This window comes from Anarrhichthys ocellatus, unplaced genomic scaffold (assembly GCF_004355925.1).
Source record: "Anarrhichthys ocellatus isolate YVR2014 unplaced genomic scaffold, GSC_Weel_1.0 scaffold24, whole genome shotgun sequence".
NCBI classification, from domain to species: Eukaryota; Metazoa; Chordata; class Actinopteri; order Perciformes; family Anarhichadidae; genus Anarrhichthys; species Anarrhichthys ocellatus.
The window spans coordinates 7,130,096-7,146,056 of record NW_022280054.1 but is presented as its reverse complement, the minus strand read 5'-3'; the positions used below and the strand labels follow the sequence as shown (position 1 = coordinate 7,146,056).

The window sequence follows — 15,961 nt, the reverse complement described above, 5'->3', positions numbered from 1 at the left end:
CCCCCCCCCCCCTCTTTGCCTCTTTTTTTTTTTTCTTCCTGTCATCATCCCTCTGCTATTGTGAGATTGTTGATCTCCCCAGAGGAACTGTGGGATGCTGGAGGAGCATGAGAGTAACAGGTGTCTCATTACTGTGCTAATAGCGGGCCACAGGGAGACGCACATATTTATTTTACAGTGACAAGAGAGATAACTCCTCCACATTCCTCACATTCCTCTCTCTCTCTCTCTCTCATCACTTCATGGGTGAATTACCAGGCATGAGTAATTTTAACATGTCGATGCCTACAGCCGGAGTCTATCTTGAGACGCATGCCCACACGACTGCCACCACTTCTCACATCTTCCATTTAACACCAGTGCAAGATTTGCTATGAAAATATCTTTTTTTTTTTTCAGCCCATTTTTATAGGAAAAATCAACTCAAACTCCTTTCCTATTTCACCGCCATACCGGAAGAGATCATAGCGTCAACATGGGCAGCAAAGATCATTGATGACATCTCGAAACCCCTCAGTTGAAGACCATGCTTCTCTTTTTAGACCCGGATCCTGCCTGCGGTACACGAGGAGCCAGCGTGCTCATTATACCGTGTCTCTGCAGCAGTAACGATCTCTCACACATCAGCTGCAGACTTGAGTTCTATCTCTATCTCCCCACACACACACACACACACACACACATATAACACGCAATTGCACAAACAATCTTCCACACTTAAACGAATCCCAATGAGGCATGTAACTGGCAGTTTGTGCCTGGCTGTATGCTTGTTAGAGAGATATCTGCTGCTTAAATTGTGTTTCTCCACATTACTGTGAGGGAAGAGAAAGCGAGCGGTGTGTGTGTGTGTGTGTGTGTGTGTTTTCGTGCACCAGTTCATACTTGAGACGTGTGTTTTGTGCATGGGTGCTCCCTTGAGGGAACGTGTTGCAATCTTCATACTCATGTTCTTAGGTATCAGATAACAAAGTGTGTTTATGTTTCAGGTGCAGGCTGAAAATGAAAGCATTATTAAAGAATACGCTGCTGCAATGTATGAATAAATCAACTCCAGCCGACAGGAGGGGGCAACACTGCTTCATGTACGACAGTATGGACGCCATTGTTTTTTCTGTTATCCAAAGCACTTTAAGGGACTAAGACACTTTCAGTAGGAATTAAGTCACGTCAATGTGAGTGCTTCGCAAGCTACAGAGGAATACTGTGTGTGTGTGTGTGTGTGTGTGTGTGTGTGTGAGACCATGGTGCATGAGGCTCATGGGTCATTACACATTCAGTCAGAGGACACAAGAGGCCATTATCCCAGGGAGTCTGGTCACTAAATGTTTGATAGGCCTCGATAGCGGATGTCCTGTTATACTCCTCTCACATATTACAGACGGACACTAAGGACACAACTACCGATTATCAACTCATAAATCTGTAAAAGACAATCAACATTATAGATCCTCGTGTGATGTGTTTCTGCTCAGCGAGACAATCGCATCTGAAGAAAGAAAATCTCTGTGTTCGGTGCAGTCTGTAGCAAAGAGAGGAGCGCGAATGTGTTGGCTCAGCAAAGTCCTGAGAGATGTCGAGCTGGTGGAGATGAGTCACGTATAGCAATCTGATTATGCCTCCATCAAAGACAAAGTTCAGTCTCTGTGCTGCACCACAGTCAGTTTAGCAAAATGGATGAAAAACACAGCTAAAAGACTTCATGGTATTTTCTATTTATTATCAAATCTAGATAGGATATCCAAAAAACAAATACTATTACAAAGATAATAATTGGTACTACATATAAAAAGGTTGTTGCGTGGCGTTGTAGCACATTGCCATTACATTTCCTGTGACTGCATTGTCTGTGTGTTTTCGGCAACTGACGTGACACACTTTGTGTGAATAACTTGAACAGTTCTATGAAACCTTCAGTGCGACTTCAACGTCTGCTGACCAGTACTTTGCTGAAGCCTCGTCACCGCGTCAAGTGTTTTAGGATCGGGAGAACTGACTCCGTACACATCCATCCATGGAGAGAATGTCACAAAATGTTGCACATCCTGGTGGTTTCTGGGAACTGTAGTCTGGTGGGCAGAGAGTCTTCTGGCAGCTTTGGGATGCCATCCAGGATCTCGAGCTTTGGCAAACAGAGGAAAACACTGCGCAAAGACAGAAGCAGAATGAGAGGGCACGACATAAAAGGACAAGAACAAACATTTTCTCGTCTTCTCCCTTAACCGTCCGTGTGTCTCCTCACCGTGCACGGTAGTCCTGAGTGAAGGTCACTGGGTTGCGGGTGAGGTTGAGGGAGCGTAGAGGGCTGCTCCCCAGGGCCCCCAGTCCCCCCAGGGAGCCGATGGCATTCTCAGACAGACAAAGGTGCTCCACCGCCGGGAGCTTTGGCAGCTGACGCAGACACACCAGGTGGTTACGGTGCAGGTTTAGCATTCTGCACCTGGATCAAAGGGAGCACTGATAGAGCTTAGCTTTCTTTTAGTAGCTACTGATACAAAAAAATAACATTTTCTTGGACGAAGGAACAGCTCTCACATCCGACTACAGCAGTGACATAGAGGTGTCGTGAACTCTGCATTGTTCTACAGGTGAGGGAGTCGTGGTGCAGCATGGGTAATGCGGTTCATACCTTGGCAGACGTACGGAACTCAGGTTGGTGAGGGAGTTGTCAACCAGTTGTAGTTTCTCCACGCGGATCAACCGGCGGAGGATCCGCAGGAAGTTGTCTTGCTGGAAGGGGTCACCCAAGTCCTGGTAGGACAGATTCAACTCCTGAGAAGGGACAGGTGGTGAAACCGTGAGAGCCTTCATCTCTCCGTCTCCGTCACAACTCCAGCCAACTCCCAACATTCATTCTGTTGCTTGTTATACTCTGCCATATGCTGACTCTCCCTCACACACACAATGCTTGCTGACTTACCAGACAGTTTTCCCAGTTCTCTTGCAGTCTATCCTCCCATCGTTGTCCTTCCTCCTCTCTCCTCCTACTTCTCCTCCCTCTCTCCAAACAGATGTCATCCTCCTCTCTTTGAAGCAGCTCCTCTTCTGATGGCCCTTTCATGATGACATTGTCAAAAAAAAGAGTCTATATAACAATGTTCATGTCATTATCATCCATTAAGTGAGAAAACGATTCCTAATCCTGTTTGCCATTTTAACAGTTGTCGGTTGGGATTCTTCGTAGTATGTCTGTCACTATCTACTAAATTAAATGAAACGAAGTTCATTACTTCTACTTAAAGAAGTTAATTAGCTTAATGCAGGTAGGTCGCCGCAGCATAAAATAAAATCCCACTATCCAATTAATGGTTCTTTTTTAGTTCCACCAAAAAAAGAGTACATTTTCTAAAGAAATACTCTCAAACAAAGAAGGCACATTGCAGCAGTGCACGAGTTGGAACACCGGACTCTCTTCTTTTATATCTCAGGAAGTTCTTATACCACATTTCCCTTCCTTCCGTTTCGTTTAATCCAAAGTTACTGCAGCAAACGGAGCACACAGAAGGACTTCTGCTGTGGCTGTGTGCATTTTGGACTATCAAAGTTCAAAGGTCACAGTGGTGATTTACTCTGATCCAGACCTTCTCTGACCCTGGGGCAGGTCAGCTGGTCACCCGTGACATCACACTGCTCCAGGCGATGCCACGACACGAACCTGAACCGTCTTGACGGGAGCTGACAGAAAGAGAAGCAGAGAGCAGGACGAACGATCAGAAACAACTTCTATTGATCTATAACCGCGGTGCCTTTCCTCCTACACATGCTAACAAGGTGAAAGCAGTTATTTCTCCTTCAGATTGGCTGATGCTTGACAAGAACAATTAAAGTTGTATCATCTGATGATGGCAGCCTCTTCCTTTCTCGCCTAGATCTCATCCTTTGTCTCTCTTTGCTTCATATATCCGAGACGTAATAGCTTATTAACACAATTGCTAATGTAACATGCAAGTTGACTGTCTTCGTTACTCCAGTGTGATGAAGTACGGGACTATACTCTTCTCCCGACGTGACCTTTTAAACCCCTTTACACTCATCTTGTTCAGCCTGACTTTGTCCGTGTAACTTTAGACCTTCCTCTGTTACTCTAGACACAGGAATGACCCTGCTGCACCCGACCACCTTTCCTCATTGACTGGACACTCACAAAACAGCCCCAGGTCACCTGCTCACTTTGGAAAAGCACAGTAGATAAAATACTGTAAAACAAAAAAAAAAATGAAATACACACTTGACAGACTGATGCACTCTCAATTCCAAATGTTGGAAAGGTGGTAATTCAGACAAGTCAGATATACAGATGAAGTCGTGTTGGGCTGCAAATAACTAGAATAGAAAATGTGGATGATTCAGTTTATGATACAATTACTTAAAATAAGACAAATACTACCTGGTAGTTAAACCAGCTCACTCTTTTATAATAAGCAATAAAAAATAACTCCAAATCAGCATTCATTTTCAACTGAATTTGAAGAAATACGCCTTGCACAGTCATGAGTACATAGAGTATTTTTTACCACAGGTAAAGGACTCTGCATAGAACATAGGGAGGATTTGGAAAGAAGATATTTTTCATCTCTCGCTAATCAAATAGTCCAAGAGGGCGACACATTATTCTGTGTAGCAATCTAAGGGCGAGAGGCCAGTGGCCTCAGGGTGAAATAGAGAGAGCGAAGACTGAGAATATTAGGTTCAGTCCAGAGGGGAGAAAGTGGAGAGGGAGGACGGCTGAAAAGGAAGCATTGGAAGGATGAGGAGGACACAGGAGAGGTGTAAGAAGATGACAGAGGCAGAGCTACAGACGTGAAGGGAGGATAAGGAGCACGAATGACTTGAGTACAGCAGCAATGAACGCCTACTGGGTTATTGTGTCTGTGTGTGTGTGTGAGAGAGAGAGAGTGTGTGTGTGTGTGCCACTCACAGGTGTCGATACAAGTCCAGAATCAGGACTCTGGTCCACAGAGAGAGGTGTGTGTGTAACCCCGAGGTCAGAGTACTGGGAGGAGTGGGATTTGGGGAAACTGCCACTGAGAGTGTTCACACCTGAGGAACTGAGAGAGAGAGAGAAAGATGAGGGTGATGCAGGACATTATCACATTGTCTCGTAATGTAAGCCCTGGCGTGTCCTGAAACCCTGACCACCGGCCGAGTGGGTAGAGTTACCACTGAACTGGGCCTGACAATGCAGATTAGGACCCGTTGCCGGGGCAGCAGCAGACACCTGAGCAGGTGCTATTAGCTTAGAATAGTGGCTGTATGCGGGGGATTTGACACACACATGTTCCTCTATATTTGATACAGCTTTTAATGTAATAATAAGCTATGCCACTTTACTACAGCATAATAGTTGAACAAATGTAATTTTAAATATAATTGAAAAGATAAGATGAATGTTTGGAGGTTGTAGCAATCGTCAAAGGCAGAGATATTGAAGTAAAACTGGCCTCTGGGGTCTCTTGAGCCTGATAATTAAATTGTCAAACACCACACTGTCACAGAACACAATATCTCCCGTTGTCTTACCTTTCTGACATGTCCCAATCGTCTTTTGATAGTTTCTCCTGGCCCTCTTTAACGCATTGTGAACGGCTCGGTTTGGACTGCAGCCGTTACCCATGGAGCCCGCTGGGTTTTTTTTAGTATTCACAGAGAGAAAGTTAACCGTCCTGTCTGCTCTGGCTCGGGACACTGACGCTGGTGTGGGGCCCGCTGCTTGCAGGTGAGACTGCTATAAGCTGATGGTTGCCTGGCAACAGTGTTCAGGTGTATCATACAAGAACGAGAACGGCACGACGCACTGCTGCACAACGCAACCAAGCTTGTGAATTAACTTTGACTGTTCAATTATCTTAAACAAAAGAGACCAGAGGGGGAAAAAAACATCTTGTTTTGTGTGACAGAAAAAGAGAGCTTATACATTTGTCATAAGGTTTTTGATTTTAATTGTGTAGTAGGTCCATCTTCAGAGCAAACCTGACCAAGTGGCAAACAATAATGTAACAATATGCTGTTATTTTCCTCAATTCATCAGAAATATTTACATCGTCGTGTCTGTCTTGCAGTCTCCTTCTCCATCCTCTCCTGTTTCTAGTTTTGGCCTTCTTCTTCTTCTCAACACAATTGCCTTTGTTCATCTTGTTGGAATTTGATTTATTCCATTATATTCTGTAAACACTAACTTGGGTCTGAAAATGCTTGCCATGGTTATACACTGACTTCCAAAGAACAAGTGTGGGAATGAAGGGATCAGTGGTGGGAAAATACAGAAATCCGTACTCAAGTAATACCCCAATGTTCAAAAGTACTGAACGCAAAATCCTCTCACCAAAAATGAGAAATTAATAAATTAGTGATACATTAATGCACTGCAGTTGTTTGTTTTTCCTTGTTTTTATTTTTTGTGCTGTCGTTTCTCTTTCTGGATGTTTTCATGCGGAGGAGGAGGGATGCTCTTGATTCAGATTTTCAGTGGCACACAATGAAGACATAACCAGCGTTACCAGCTGATGAAAGTCATTTAGATCATAACTCCCTACACCCATGGGCTGTCGTTCCTCTACAATGCAGCTCGTTGTGTTCAAGATATTGCGGCATTGAACACGAACTGTGCGCACCGAGGAGATGAAAAAGCTATTAGATATTTCACAGAGGTAAATAAAAAACCCTGGTACTACAGGGGACTGTGGAGATGATTCCCTCTGACATCGTACTAACTTGTGTTCAGCAGAGCTTTTGCCTTCGCTGGTTATTTGAAGACTGAGTTATCATTTGCAGTAAACTATAGTGTATATCAACTTTTGCTATTAATTGTTGAAAGAATTCCACTTGTTTTGTTCTTTTCCGATCCGTTTCATCTTGTGTGACAGTCGTGTCGTACATAATTGGTGTTCTTTAAACACCGACTGAAGATAAGGATGGCGGCTTTCACAAATCGTCAAATTGAATTCATCAAAGCATCTTTTTGTGCTTTTTTTTTGGTGGTATTCTTATTTATCACACAGCACAGACGCTCATATAATGGCAGACAGGGAACATCTGTTACGGATGTAATTATCTAGGCTTGTTTCCTGATATATTACTATCAGTGTCGGTGCCAAGCAGACAGCAGTAGGTGTGTCGGTTGTGACAACTGTTTTCTTTATGAGATTACTCTTTAATGTCGAGCATTAAAAATACATACACATAAACATAAGTAACTGTCACTATACTGCTAATACAGTTATGAGTTACAGATAGCACAGGCAGGTATTAATAGATTGCTATGTAAATTGTGTTAACATTGAATAAATCTTAATAATAAATATACTGTTTATAGCCCAATTGAATCATTTTCTTATTTGGACTCTCTTGTTTTTGTTGTACTCTATTATTGCTCACTATTGGGCATATTACACTCAGCAGATGAAGCTGCCTCACGTTCTTCATAATGCTTTTATTTACCTATGAGATCACGACAGAATACTACCTAAATAGGGAAAAAAATTTAAATAAATGAAACTGATTTTCTTTTATTCAATCTTCCTTATGGACTGACATTTATCACAATCAACATGCGTGTCTCATTCGTCCTTGGTCACAGTATACTGTATCCTTGTCTGGCCTAGTGATATCATCTGTTTCCTTGTGTGTGTGTGTGTGTGTGTGTGTGTGTGTGTGTGTGTGTCAGTGGTAGGTGATGCCACAGGCCTGAAACCACTCCAAGATGCCTTGGCAGGATATTGTCTGCCCTGGGAAGCTGAGGTTACGGTTGAATGGCCAACTTCTGCCCTATGGCTGTCTCTTCAACTAAAACAGCCATCCTTATATAAAGTCCATTATATATTCCGGCACAGAATATGTAATGGACTTTTTATAAACGGGTTTCATAAAATCCCAGCAAATCTGTCATTCAACCTGAAAGGTGTATTAGCTGCAAGCATTCAGATTAAAAGGCCTAAACTGCACTGCCCTTTAAAATACAGCATATATTTAGAACCATTAACCACATACAATAATCTCCATGCATAGAGAGGCACACAGTCTTTCTTTAATGGGAACACATTCATGTTTTTATTGAGTAAAAGACTGAATACAGCTGGTGTTAACGGTTTCTCCCTGTATGTACATCCAGAACAGTGCAGCAGAACTTTCTCAGTGCGCCTGCATGCTCCACTCCGTCTCTATAGCAACTCTCCTTAGTTACGCAGTCTCCCCTGCTCACCTGTGAGATGCCCGGCTGGGCCTTAATCAACCGCTCAGATATGATAAGGCATGTTAGTTCATCAGCAGTTTAGCCATGTGCCTACAGTGTAAAAAAAATGACTAGAATACTGTCTGGAACAGATATATTACTAAGATTCATCGTGGTGGGACAAGATGTTTGCACATGTTTATTCTGCAATAAATACTGAGTATATATATATATTTTACAGAACACAATGTCAAATATACAGGGATATGATTAAAGTGTGAAACCTACAGTGTGCACATACTGTATCTGGATTAAGAAAGAGTAAATATTTTAGAAGTAGAGAGAAAACTGTTTGTGTGTGTGTGTGTGTGTGTGTGTGTGTGTGTGTGTGTGTGTGTGTGTGTGGGCGTAAGTGAGCGCGAAGCTGCTGAACTTAAAGGGGCTGTGCGTGGATTACATATCATGTGTTCTTCTTCTTCTCGTCTTTCTCATATACAAACCATACACCAGAGAATATGTACAACTTCCTTGCCCTGCATGTCTGTATCCAGGAGTTTAAAGCGTCCAGTATCAAAACACATCATATGTCGTATGTCATATTTCAATATATAATATATCGTATAATATTCAGTTTGTATATATTTTTTGTTTTTCTCAAGAGTATAAAACACAGCTGAAGATGGCGATAGAGGATAGGTAGCGCTTATGACGTCAGGATCTCGAGCGAGCTCACGCGACGGTTACATGGAGTCAAAGTCATGGTCGTTGGGCTCGATGACTTCGGGGGTCATGACCCTGCCCATGAAGAGGATGGACCCTGAGGAAAGGGGGGGCAGATAGAAAGTCAGACCACAACACACACACTGCATATCAGAGGCACATTTACGTGCACAGAGACGCACATACCTGTCCTCCGGTTTCTGATGACAAAGAAGAACGGGTGATCAGCCATGACCTGTGGATACAGCACCAGAGTCCTGGTCAGAGCAATCATACCTGGGGGGGGGGGGGGGGGGAGAGAGAGAGAGAGAGAGAGAGAGAACACAGTTATTTTCTGACAGACGGGGGCAGTGTTTAGTGATCCTGATGTTGCCGTAGAGACCCATTCATACTAAGAAAATGCAATGTGTGGTAATGTTACTGATGAGGGCGATTATGACGAAGAACATGATCTACCTGACCCGACGGCTCCTTCGGCCCCCTCCTCTGTCACATCCAGGTAAGCCTTCTGCACAGCCTTCCCAATGTACAGGTCCTTACCATCTGTTACACACACACATACACAGATCATCACTATATATACCAGAGCATCACATCGTTCAGTCCCACTGGAAAAAAGTGCCGTCCGCTCAGACAGAAAATCCTTACGAGTTGATTGAGAACTTTTCTTACCTACCTACCTTCCAGATATAGACCAAGATGTTCTGAAGTCCAATACAGCATGCAGATTGTGTTTCACAATATAATTCTAGCTCCACCTGACCAGTAAGAACAAACTGTTCACCAGCAAGGAGGGTCTGTTCATTAAGAGCTATTTTGCTTTAATCCTATAAAGCTACTCGTATCCTCACTTACCTTTAACATTATTTTAATTAATAGTTTTACTTCAGATAAAATATGTATGCCTCTCTACTGCTCTGCCTCTGCAGCATGTATACGTCTGTCTCTCTCTGGATCTATTTTTACCGGATGATGTGACAGCTCTGACCTGCCCACTCGTTGCCAGTTACCTTGGTTACCTGAGAAAGTACCTGAGGCAACTTCACCGCAGCCAAGAAGCAGAAATGGAATCAACTCCTCATGCTGAACCCTTCTAGGAGTTTATTTCTCCTTTCAATTGTGCCTCTATGTGTTTTATATAATAATCTATGTGTTTGTGTGTTGTGGCGGTACCGATTCTACAGATTTAAGCTGATCGGGAAGAAGCCATAATACAGAACTATTTACTGGGAGAAAGAGATCTCACAAGTGTTTTCACAATAATGAAAAAAAGCCTCTTCGATCATAAGGAGCTGTGTATGAAGAAGGTTTCTTGTTCTTTAAGATTCCCTCCAGCTAGGTTTCAGAACGCTCAAAATCTGAAAAGTTAAAATCCCTCGAGAGTTCAGCTCTCCATCTTTCTTAAGCCCTAAAGAAAGGGCGCTGATCTTAGTTAGGAGCCAGTCCCCACACCTTGCACAACAGGTGATCTCAATAACCCTTCACTTAACAGCAATACCAAAGAATGAAGGACCGCAGTGTGGTTTTTCATACAGTGTGGTGTTACCTGTCATGGCGGAGAGATCAGCGTCGTTGGTGAAGATGTTCTTTATTCCTAGCTCCTGCAGAGTGGTCCTCAGGTCGATCTTCTGCTCCACTTTGAACCTGAACAGAGGTTCAAAGAATCAGATTAAGTGGACGGACATAAAATCATATTGAGCATTTTCTTGTATTTTGCCACAGTGGCATTAGCTAAAATATAAAAAGTCGTCATCACGCTGCATGCATGCCTACAGTGCTTGTATATCCGTCACTGTGTTTAAAAGGAAAAAGTGAGCGTGTAAGATTTCATAAAATAACATTTCTACATACGCATTGTAACTAGCCAAATGTAAAAATACATGATGTCTTCCTCACATATTTGCAGTGCGGGTAGACAGTTACTCTATCTTTAATGTTTGTAGTATACCCTAATATAAAAAGAACTGCCATTTTCCGTCATCATTAATAAAGCAATCATAGAGTTCCAGTGATGGAGGATGCAATTTAATAGGAGAAAAAAAAAAATATTGCCGTCGTTGTTATGGCCCCTTCCTCTGACTAAATTGAAAACGGCAATTTCTGCAGGGACATTCTCTAGGAGCTTTGTATTCTGGGAAATCTAATGTATCAACCACAACAACAAGATGTCATTGTAGTGTAGGTAGTTGATGCACAAGTAACCAAGGCATGTTGAGGTAAATTGGGTACAAAAACAAAAACGTGTGAAGCACAGTGATCAGTGACGTCACAAACAGAAGACATTGTGTAGCAGCGTGTGACTTCACACCTGGGGAGGTAGACTTCCACCTTCTGCCGTTTGACGTTGTTAGCCCACTCCTCCAGCAGTGGCGCTTTGATGATGGGCTCCAGGGAAGCCAGCGGCACCTCCTGCCGAGGCAGAACGATCATCATGGACATGTCCTCCCCCTCATAGGGCATCTCCAACACCTGGTACACGCCGCCAGCTTCCTGTGTGCCATCGCTGAACTCACCTGGTGGGGAGGAAACATGCGCAAATGCAAGCGTTAAAAGACACCACAAACACACACACGTATTGGTGCTTCATGCAATGGGTTTGTGCACCTCGCTGAAGGAGGAGCAGGGCACATTGAGCCACTGTATTGATCCCATCGCGTGTGGTCATTTCCCTGATGCACTAATTAAAAACCACTGACGCTTCAATGAAAGGCTTTAGATTCAATTGGTGCGGAAATGGATTGTATACATTCTGTGTGTAGAAAGCAGGAAAGGATCTTGTGCCCTTTTTTTACACAATCATGCACTTAACTGTCTTCAGGCATGAAATAAAACCCAGTAAACCAATCTGGGATCTAGGGGGAAAAAACACATCCTTGCATATACTGTATATACACACACATGTCCACAGAGAAACACATGTGATTACGCACATGAACATCTGTAAGTGCTGCTATCTTCTCACAGATACGCTACAAAGGCTGAGAGAGTGACATCTTCAGTCTTGAGGCGGATCATTAGGAGACATGTCCCTTGTATCTAATTAAACAAAGCCCATCAAAAAAAAAAAGATCTCATCAAGATGAGCCAACAAACGTTTACTTGAATTAAGAGAGACAGTATTTCTTAGTCAGGATGAGATAATCCTTTTGCACTCAAAAGAAGTCCAACTAGATCTTAACTCTAAATATAAGCTTATCTCACTTACTTAGGTATTTGCAGTGCGAGATGGAGATTACAGAGCAATTAACCAGACGTTATATCAATTTTGGCACATTATTTATTTTCTTTTGAAGCTGCTTTAAAAGGGAAAATTACAACAAAAAGAGGTATCATCTTTCATCAACGAACATGGAGCATTCTGTGTAGCGGCTGCTAATGCAGAGTGAGGCATCGTTGCAGCAGAGAGCGGGGTGTGGCTTCCCAAAACATTTTACTTAACCAAGATGATTGTGCTTCAAAATGAGAATGCAAAATCAGACTTCTCCCCGAGGACCTGTCCCTGTTCTGCAGCGCACGCGCACACGCACACACACACACACACACACACACACACACACACACACAGATCTCCTTGATCCTGGGTGTGTGAGAATGTGTGCACCCTGTGAAAGTAGATGTATGCAAGTGCAATCTCACTACACACACACAGACTGCACCAAAATAACTCAAACGGGCCAACTTTAGTAGCAGTGCAGTAAGAAGCATGATGTAACCGTCTTTGGCAGTACGTCAAACAAAAGAAAAAGATGACTAGATGCAGAAAAGACAGACTGGAGTCATTCAGATGTATTATAGCCAACCTGCAGGACTCCAGTACAAACTGGTCTTACAGCTCACAGTGCTGGCACAACACCAAGTACACCAAAGACTGCCAAGTATAAAGGTGCTCCCAACTCAAAGCAGCCAGATTGTGACTTTCATTATATAACCTTGAAAGTGTTTGAGGGATAGAAAACTTCAACAGCATTTTTAAGACAGCACTTACTCAGACAGTAAACCCAGACAGTGTACAATTCATGTGTTAGCTACATCATAATAATCCCAAATCAACAACGCATTAAAAAACACATTTAAATAATTTATTTAGCCAAAATTGCAAATATTCCTGCATTTCAAATGTGAGGATTTTCTGCTTTTTTAATAGAGTAAACAACAACTTATTGTTTCAGTCCTTTGACCCATTGAAAGAATGTGTGTCCCAGCGTGCATGCCGTTTGTAGAAAATTGAATGATCAAATATTAAAAATGGAAAGAAGCAAAAGGTCTTTTCAGAAAGATTTTGGAAATTCACAGTGACTACTCTAAAATGACTCCAAATGATTGAAAATCAGCATAACATTGGACAACAAGATGTCCTGTCCTAAATCTAATTAGAAGAATTAATAAAAATAAAAAAATTAATGAATAAATTAATATTAAATATTAATTAAAAAAAATCCCAGATGACACAAGTGTGTGTGAAGTGGCAGAAAAACCAAAAGAAATACAAAAGGAAACGCAGCGTTGTTTGTTTTACCGTCAGAGTAGATATAGCAAAACCTAATGTATCACTACATAAGTTGCCACAGACTGTCACAGTATCGCTAATATTGTTTGACATGAACAAAATAGCCTACAAAATGTACTAAATCAAACAGATGTACCAGGAGGAGTTTGTGCCAGTGAAGATTTCAGCAGCAGAGCTCACTGAGCAGAAAAGAGGAGTCTTTCCTGGGAATAACGCTCAAAATATGAATATTTCAGATCTAAGATTAACATTTTAAATAACCTCAGGAAAAACGAAATTCAAGGGCTTCAGAAAAAGAGCCACAAATGCAATTCTAAAGACGGACACACACACACACACACACACACACACACACACACACACACACACACACACACAGGAAAACACAGTTCATCCCTACCATAGTAGAAGTCTCCCTGTTGGTACATCATGAGCGTCTGGACTTCAGAGCCGTCGTCTCTGCTGAAGGAGAAGGTTCTGGTGTTCTCTGGCCTGAACTGGTTTCTCCAGGAGCCCCTGAAGTAGACGGCGTTCACCAGGGTCAGGCGGGTCACGCTGTTGAAGTCCTCCGCTGAAAGCAGCTCACGGATCTTACCTGGGAGGAGGGGTGATTAGTGCAGTAGTCAGGAGCCATATTAGTTTTTATTTGGCCATACGGTGCCTGCAGCTAATGAAGTCGTGCACAAGGATAAAGATGGAGATCTGTGCAACTGAGGGTTGGAAATGTATTCAATAAATTTGGATTTTGTATTATATTTCCCTTTCTTCCTCCCTCCCCCTCCAACTCACTCTCAGTGTGATTTTCCACCCAGTTGTTGATCTGCTCGGCCACTGCCGCCGATTCGCTGAAGTCGACCGTTTCCACATCGGCCCGGAAGTACTTCCGCATCAGATGCAGAAACTCGGGGTTAAAGGTGACGCCTTCCTGCAGGAAAAGGCTGTTGGCAAATCTGATCACGTAGTGGGTGTCATCGTCCGACAGCGCCGCTGTCAGGTTGTGGAGCAAAGAGAACTCCACGCCTGGAGAACAGAGGGAGGCACACAGATTCATAATGTAGCTGTATCTAAAGAGCACAGGGCTGTGGAAAAGATAGAAAAGCGATAGAAATACAAATCTTATCTTATGCATATTAAGTTCAAATATAGGCCCATATTGGGAACATTTAAACCATCTAAACTCGCAGTACTTCTGTCAGAGTGGGAATTGAATCTTGGTGGAATATAATATGCATCTATCATTTTAATTCACATTTCACAGAGCAGCTTTTTTCATGTCATTCAGCTTTCTGTTTCTGTTTTAAGGGTGAAGGGAACTCATGGTCATTAAAACAACGTATACATTTTGCAATATGAAACAAACCTTGGAAAATAGTAATAGGCAGAAAAACTTTTAAGATGGAAATGACAACTGGCTGTTTACTGTTTGAGCACATTACTAACTGCTATCCTATCTGCCACTTGGTTACTTTTCTGAAAATGAAACAGTGCAGTGTCTATTTATGTACGTGTGGGGGCGTGCACATGTACAGCAGGTTTGTGTGTATGTTGAATGAGATAGTTTATTATATAATATTTAAGGGGTACGCTAGTTATTTAGTATTGCATTTCTTAGAGTTGGGGGGAGATATGACTTTTACAATGGGTCAAGCGCCCAAAAACACTGGATCCTACCCTTACCATAAAGCAACTGGCTAGCATCTTCCATTAGAAAGAGTAAAACGAACGCGTAAACTGAGCTCATGTGCCTTTAATCAAATAAGCAACATCAAATATGATTTAGTAAAAAGGCACTTGCATCAAAGACTTTTCACGTTCATAATTCGGATCCTGATCCTGGTGAACCTGCTCACGAACGTGTCTCTCACCTGGCAGCAGGTGGCTGAATCCCACAGCCTGCCGTATCTCCTCCAGTGAAGCCCCCCTGGCCCCCAGCTCCACCATCCCCAGGGCCACAGCCACGCTCAGCGGGGAGAAAATGATGTTGTCCTGATCCCCCGCCGCCTGCAGCCGGTGGTACAGTCTGACCGAGAACTCTGCTGTAGTGTCCTCCGGAATGTCCGCCGCCCGGCAACCGTAGCGCGACAACAGGATGGCGAGGAGGAGGAACGGTGAGAAAACTTCCAGTATCAACATCGCAGCACAGACCTCAGATAGCTAGAGTCAAGAGGGACGTATTGGAGTGGAAGGAGTTGGATGGAAAGAAACAAGAGGAGAGATTTAATGGGCAGCCAAAAAAAGGTGGAGAAGGAAGGGAAACAGATGAGGACGGAGGGAAGACAAGATGAAAGAGAGAAAATGATTTGGGCAGGGATGGAGCCAAAAAGTGGGGAGAGGAGGATTGCAGAGGGGATAGAGAGGGGAAGGCAGAGAGAAGAGGATTGCAGAGAGGAGGCAGGAGGAGAGAGAGAGAGATACAGGGATAGAAGATTATTGTGTGAGGGAGAAAAGGAGATGAAGGACAAGAGGATTTTGGAAGGGATGGAGAAAAACATGAAAGTAGAGAGAGCAGTGATGTGGGGGGAGAGAGAGAGAGAGAGAGAGAGAGAGAGAGAGAGAGAGAGAGAGAG

At 43.0% G+C, this 15,961-nt stretch overlaps 2 protein-coding genes across 3 annotated transcripts in view; both read right to left on the bottom strand.

Moving 5' to 3' along the window:
• Positions 1-1,791: 1,791 nt before the first annotated feature.
• On the bottom strand, positions 1,792-5,531 carry LOC116390861 (uncharacterized). Its single transcript, XM_031860973.1, has 7 exons — positions 5,521-5,531; positions 4,919-5,048; positions 3,582-3,675; positions 2,921-3,054; positions 2,630-2,772; positions 2,243-2,440; positions 1,792-2,144 (listed from the first exon to the last, which is right to left on the bottom strand). The coding sequence occupies exons 1-7, from the start codon at positions 5,529-5,531 to the stop codon at positions 2,027-2,029; spliced, it is 828 nt and encodes a 275-aa protein (XP_031716833.1). The 3' UTR covers positions 1,792-2,026.
• A 2,491-nt stretch (positions 5,532-8,022) lies between these two features.
• The window catches only part of serpini1 (serpin peptidase inhibitor, clade I (neuroserpin), member 1), a 17,766-nt gene continuing 9,827 nt past the window's right edge, over positions 8,023-15,961 (bottom strand). For both annotated transcript variants that reach the window (XM_031861095.1, XM_031861094.1), the window contains 8 exons: positions 15,260-15,548; positions 14,184-14,414; positions 13,795-13,989; positions 11,196-11,400; positions 10,434-10,531; positions 9,344-9,430; positions 9,074-9,163; positions 8,023-8,984 (listed from right to left, as the gene is read on the bottom strand). In XM_031861095.1, the coding sequence (XP_031716955.1) occupies positions 8,908-8,984; positions 9,074-9,163; positions 9,344-9,430; positions 10,434-10,531; positions 11,196-11,400; positions 13,795-13,989; positions 14,184-14,414; positions 15,260-15,527 (1,251 nt within the window). In that variant the 5' untranslated portion in view covers positions 15,528-15,548 and the 3' untranslated portion in view covers positions 8,023-8,907. The remainder of the gene's footprint in view (positions 8,985-9,073; positions 9,164-9,343; positions 9,431-10,433; positions 10,532-11,195; positions 11,401-13,794; positions 13,990-14,183; positions 14,415-15,259; positions 15,549-15,961) is intronic.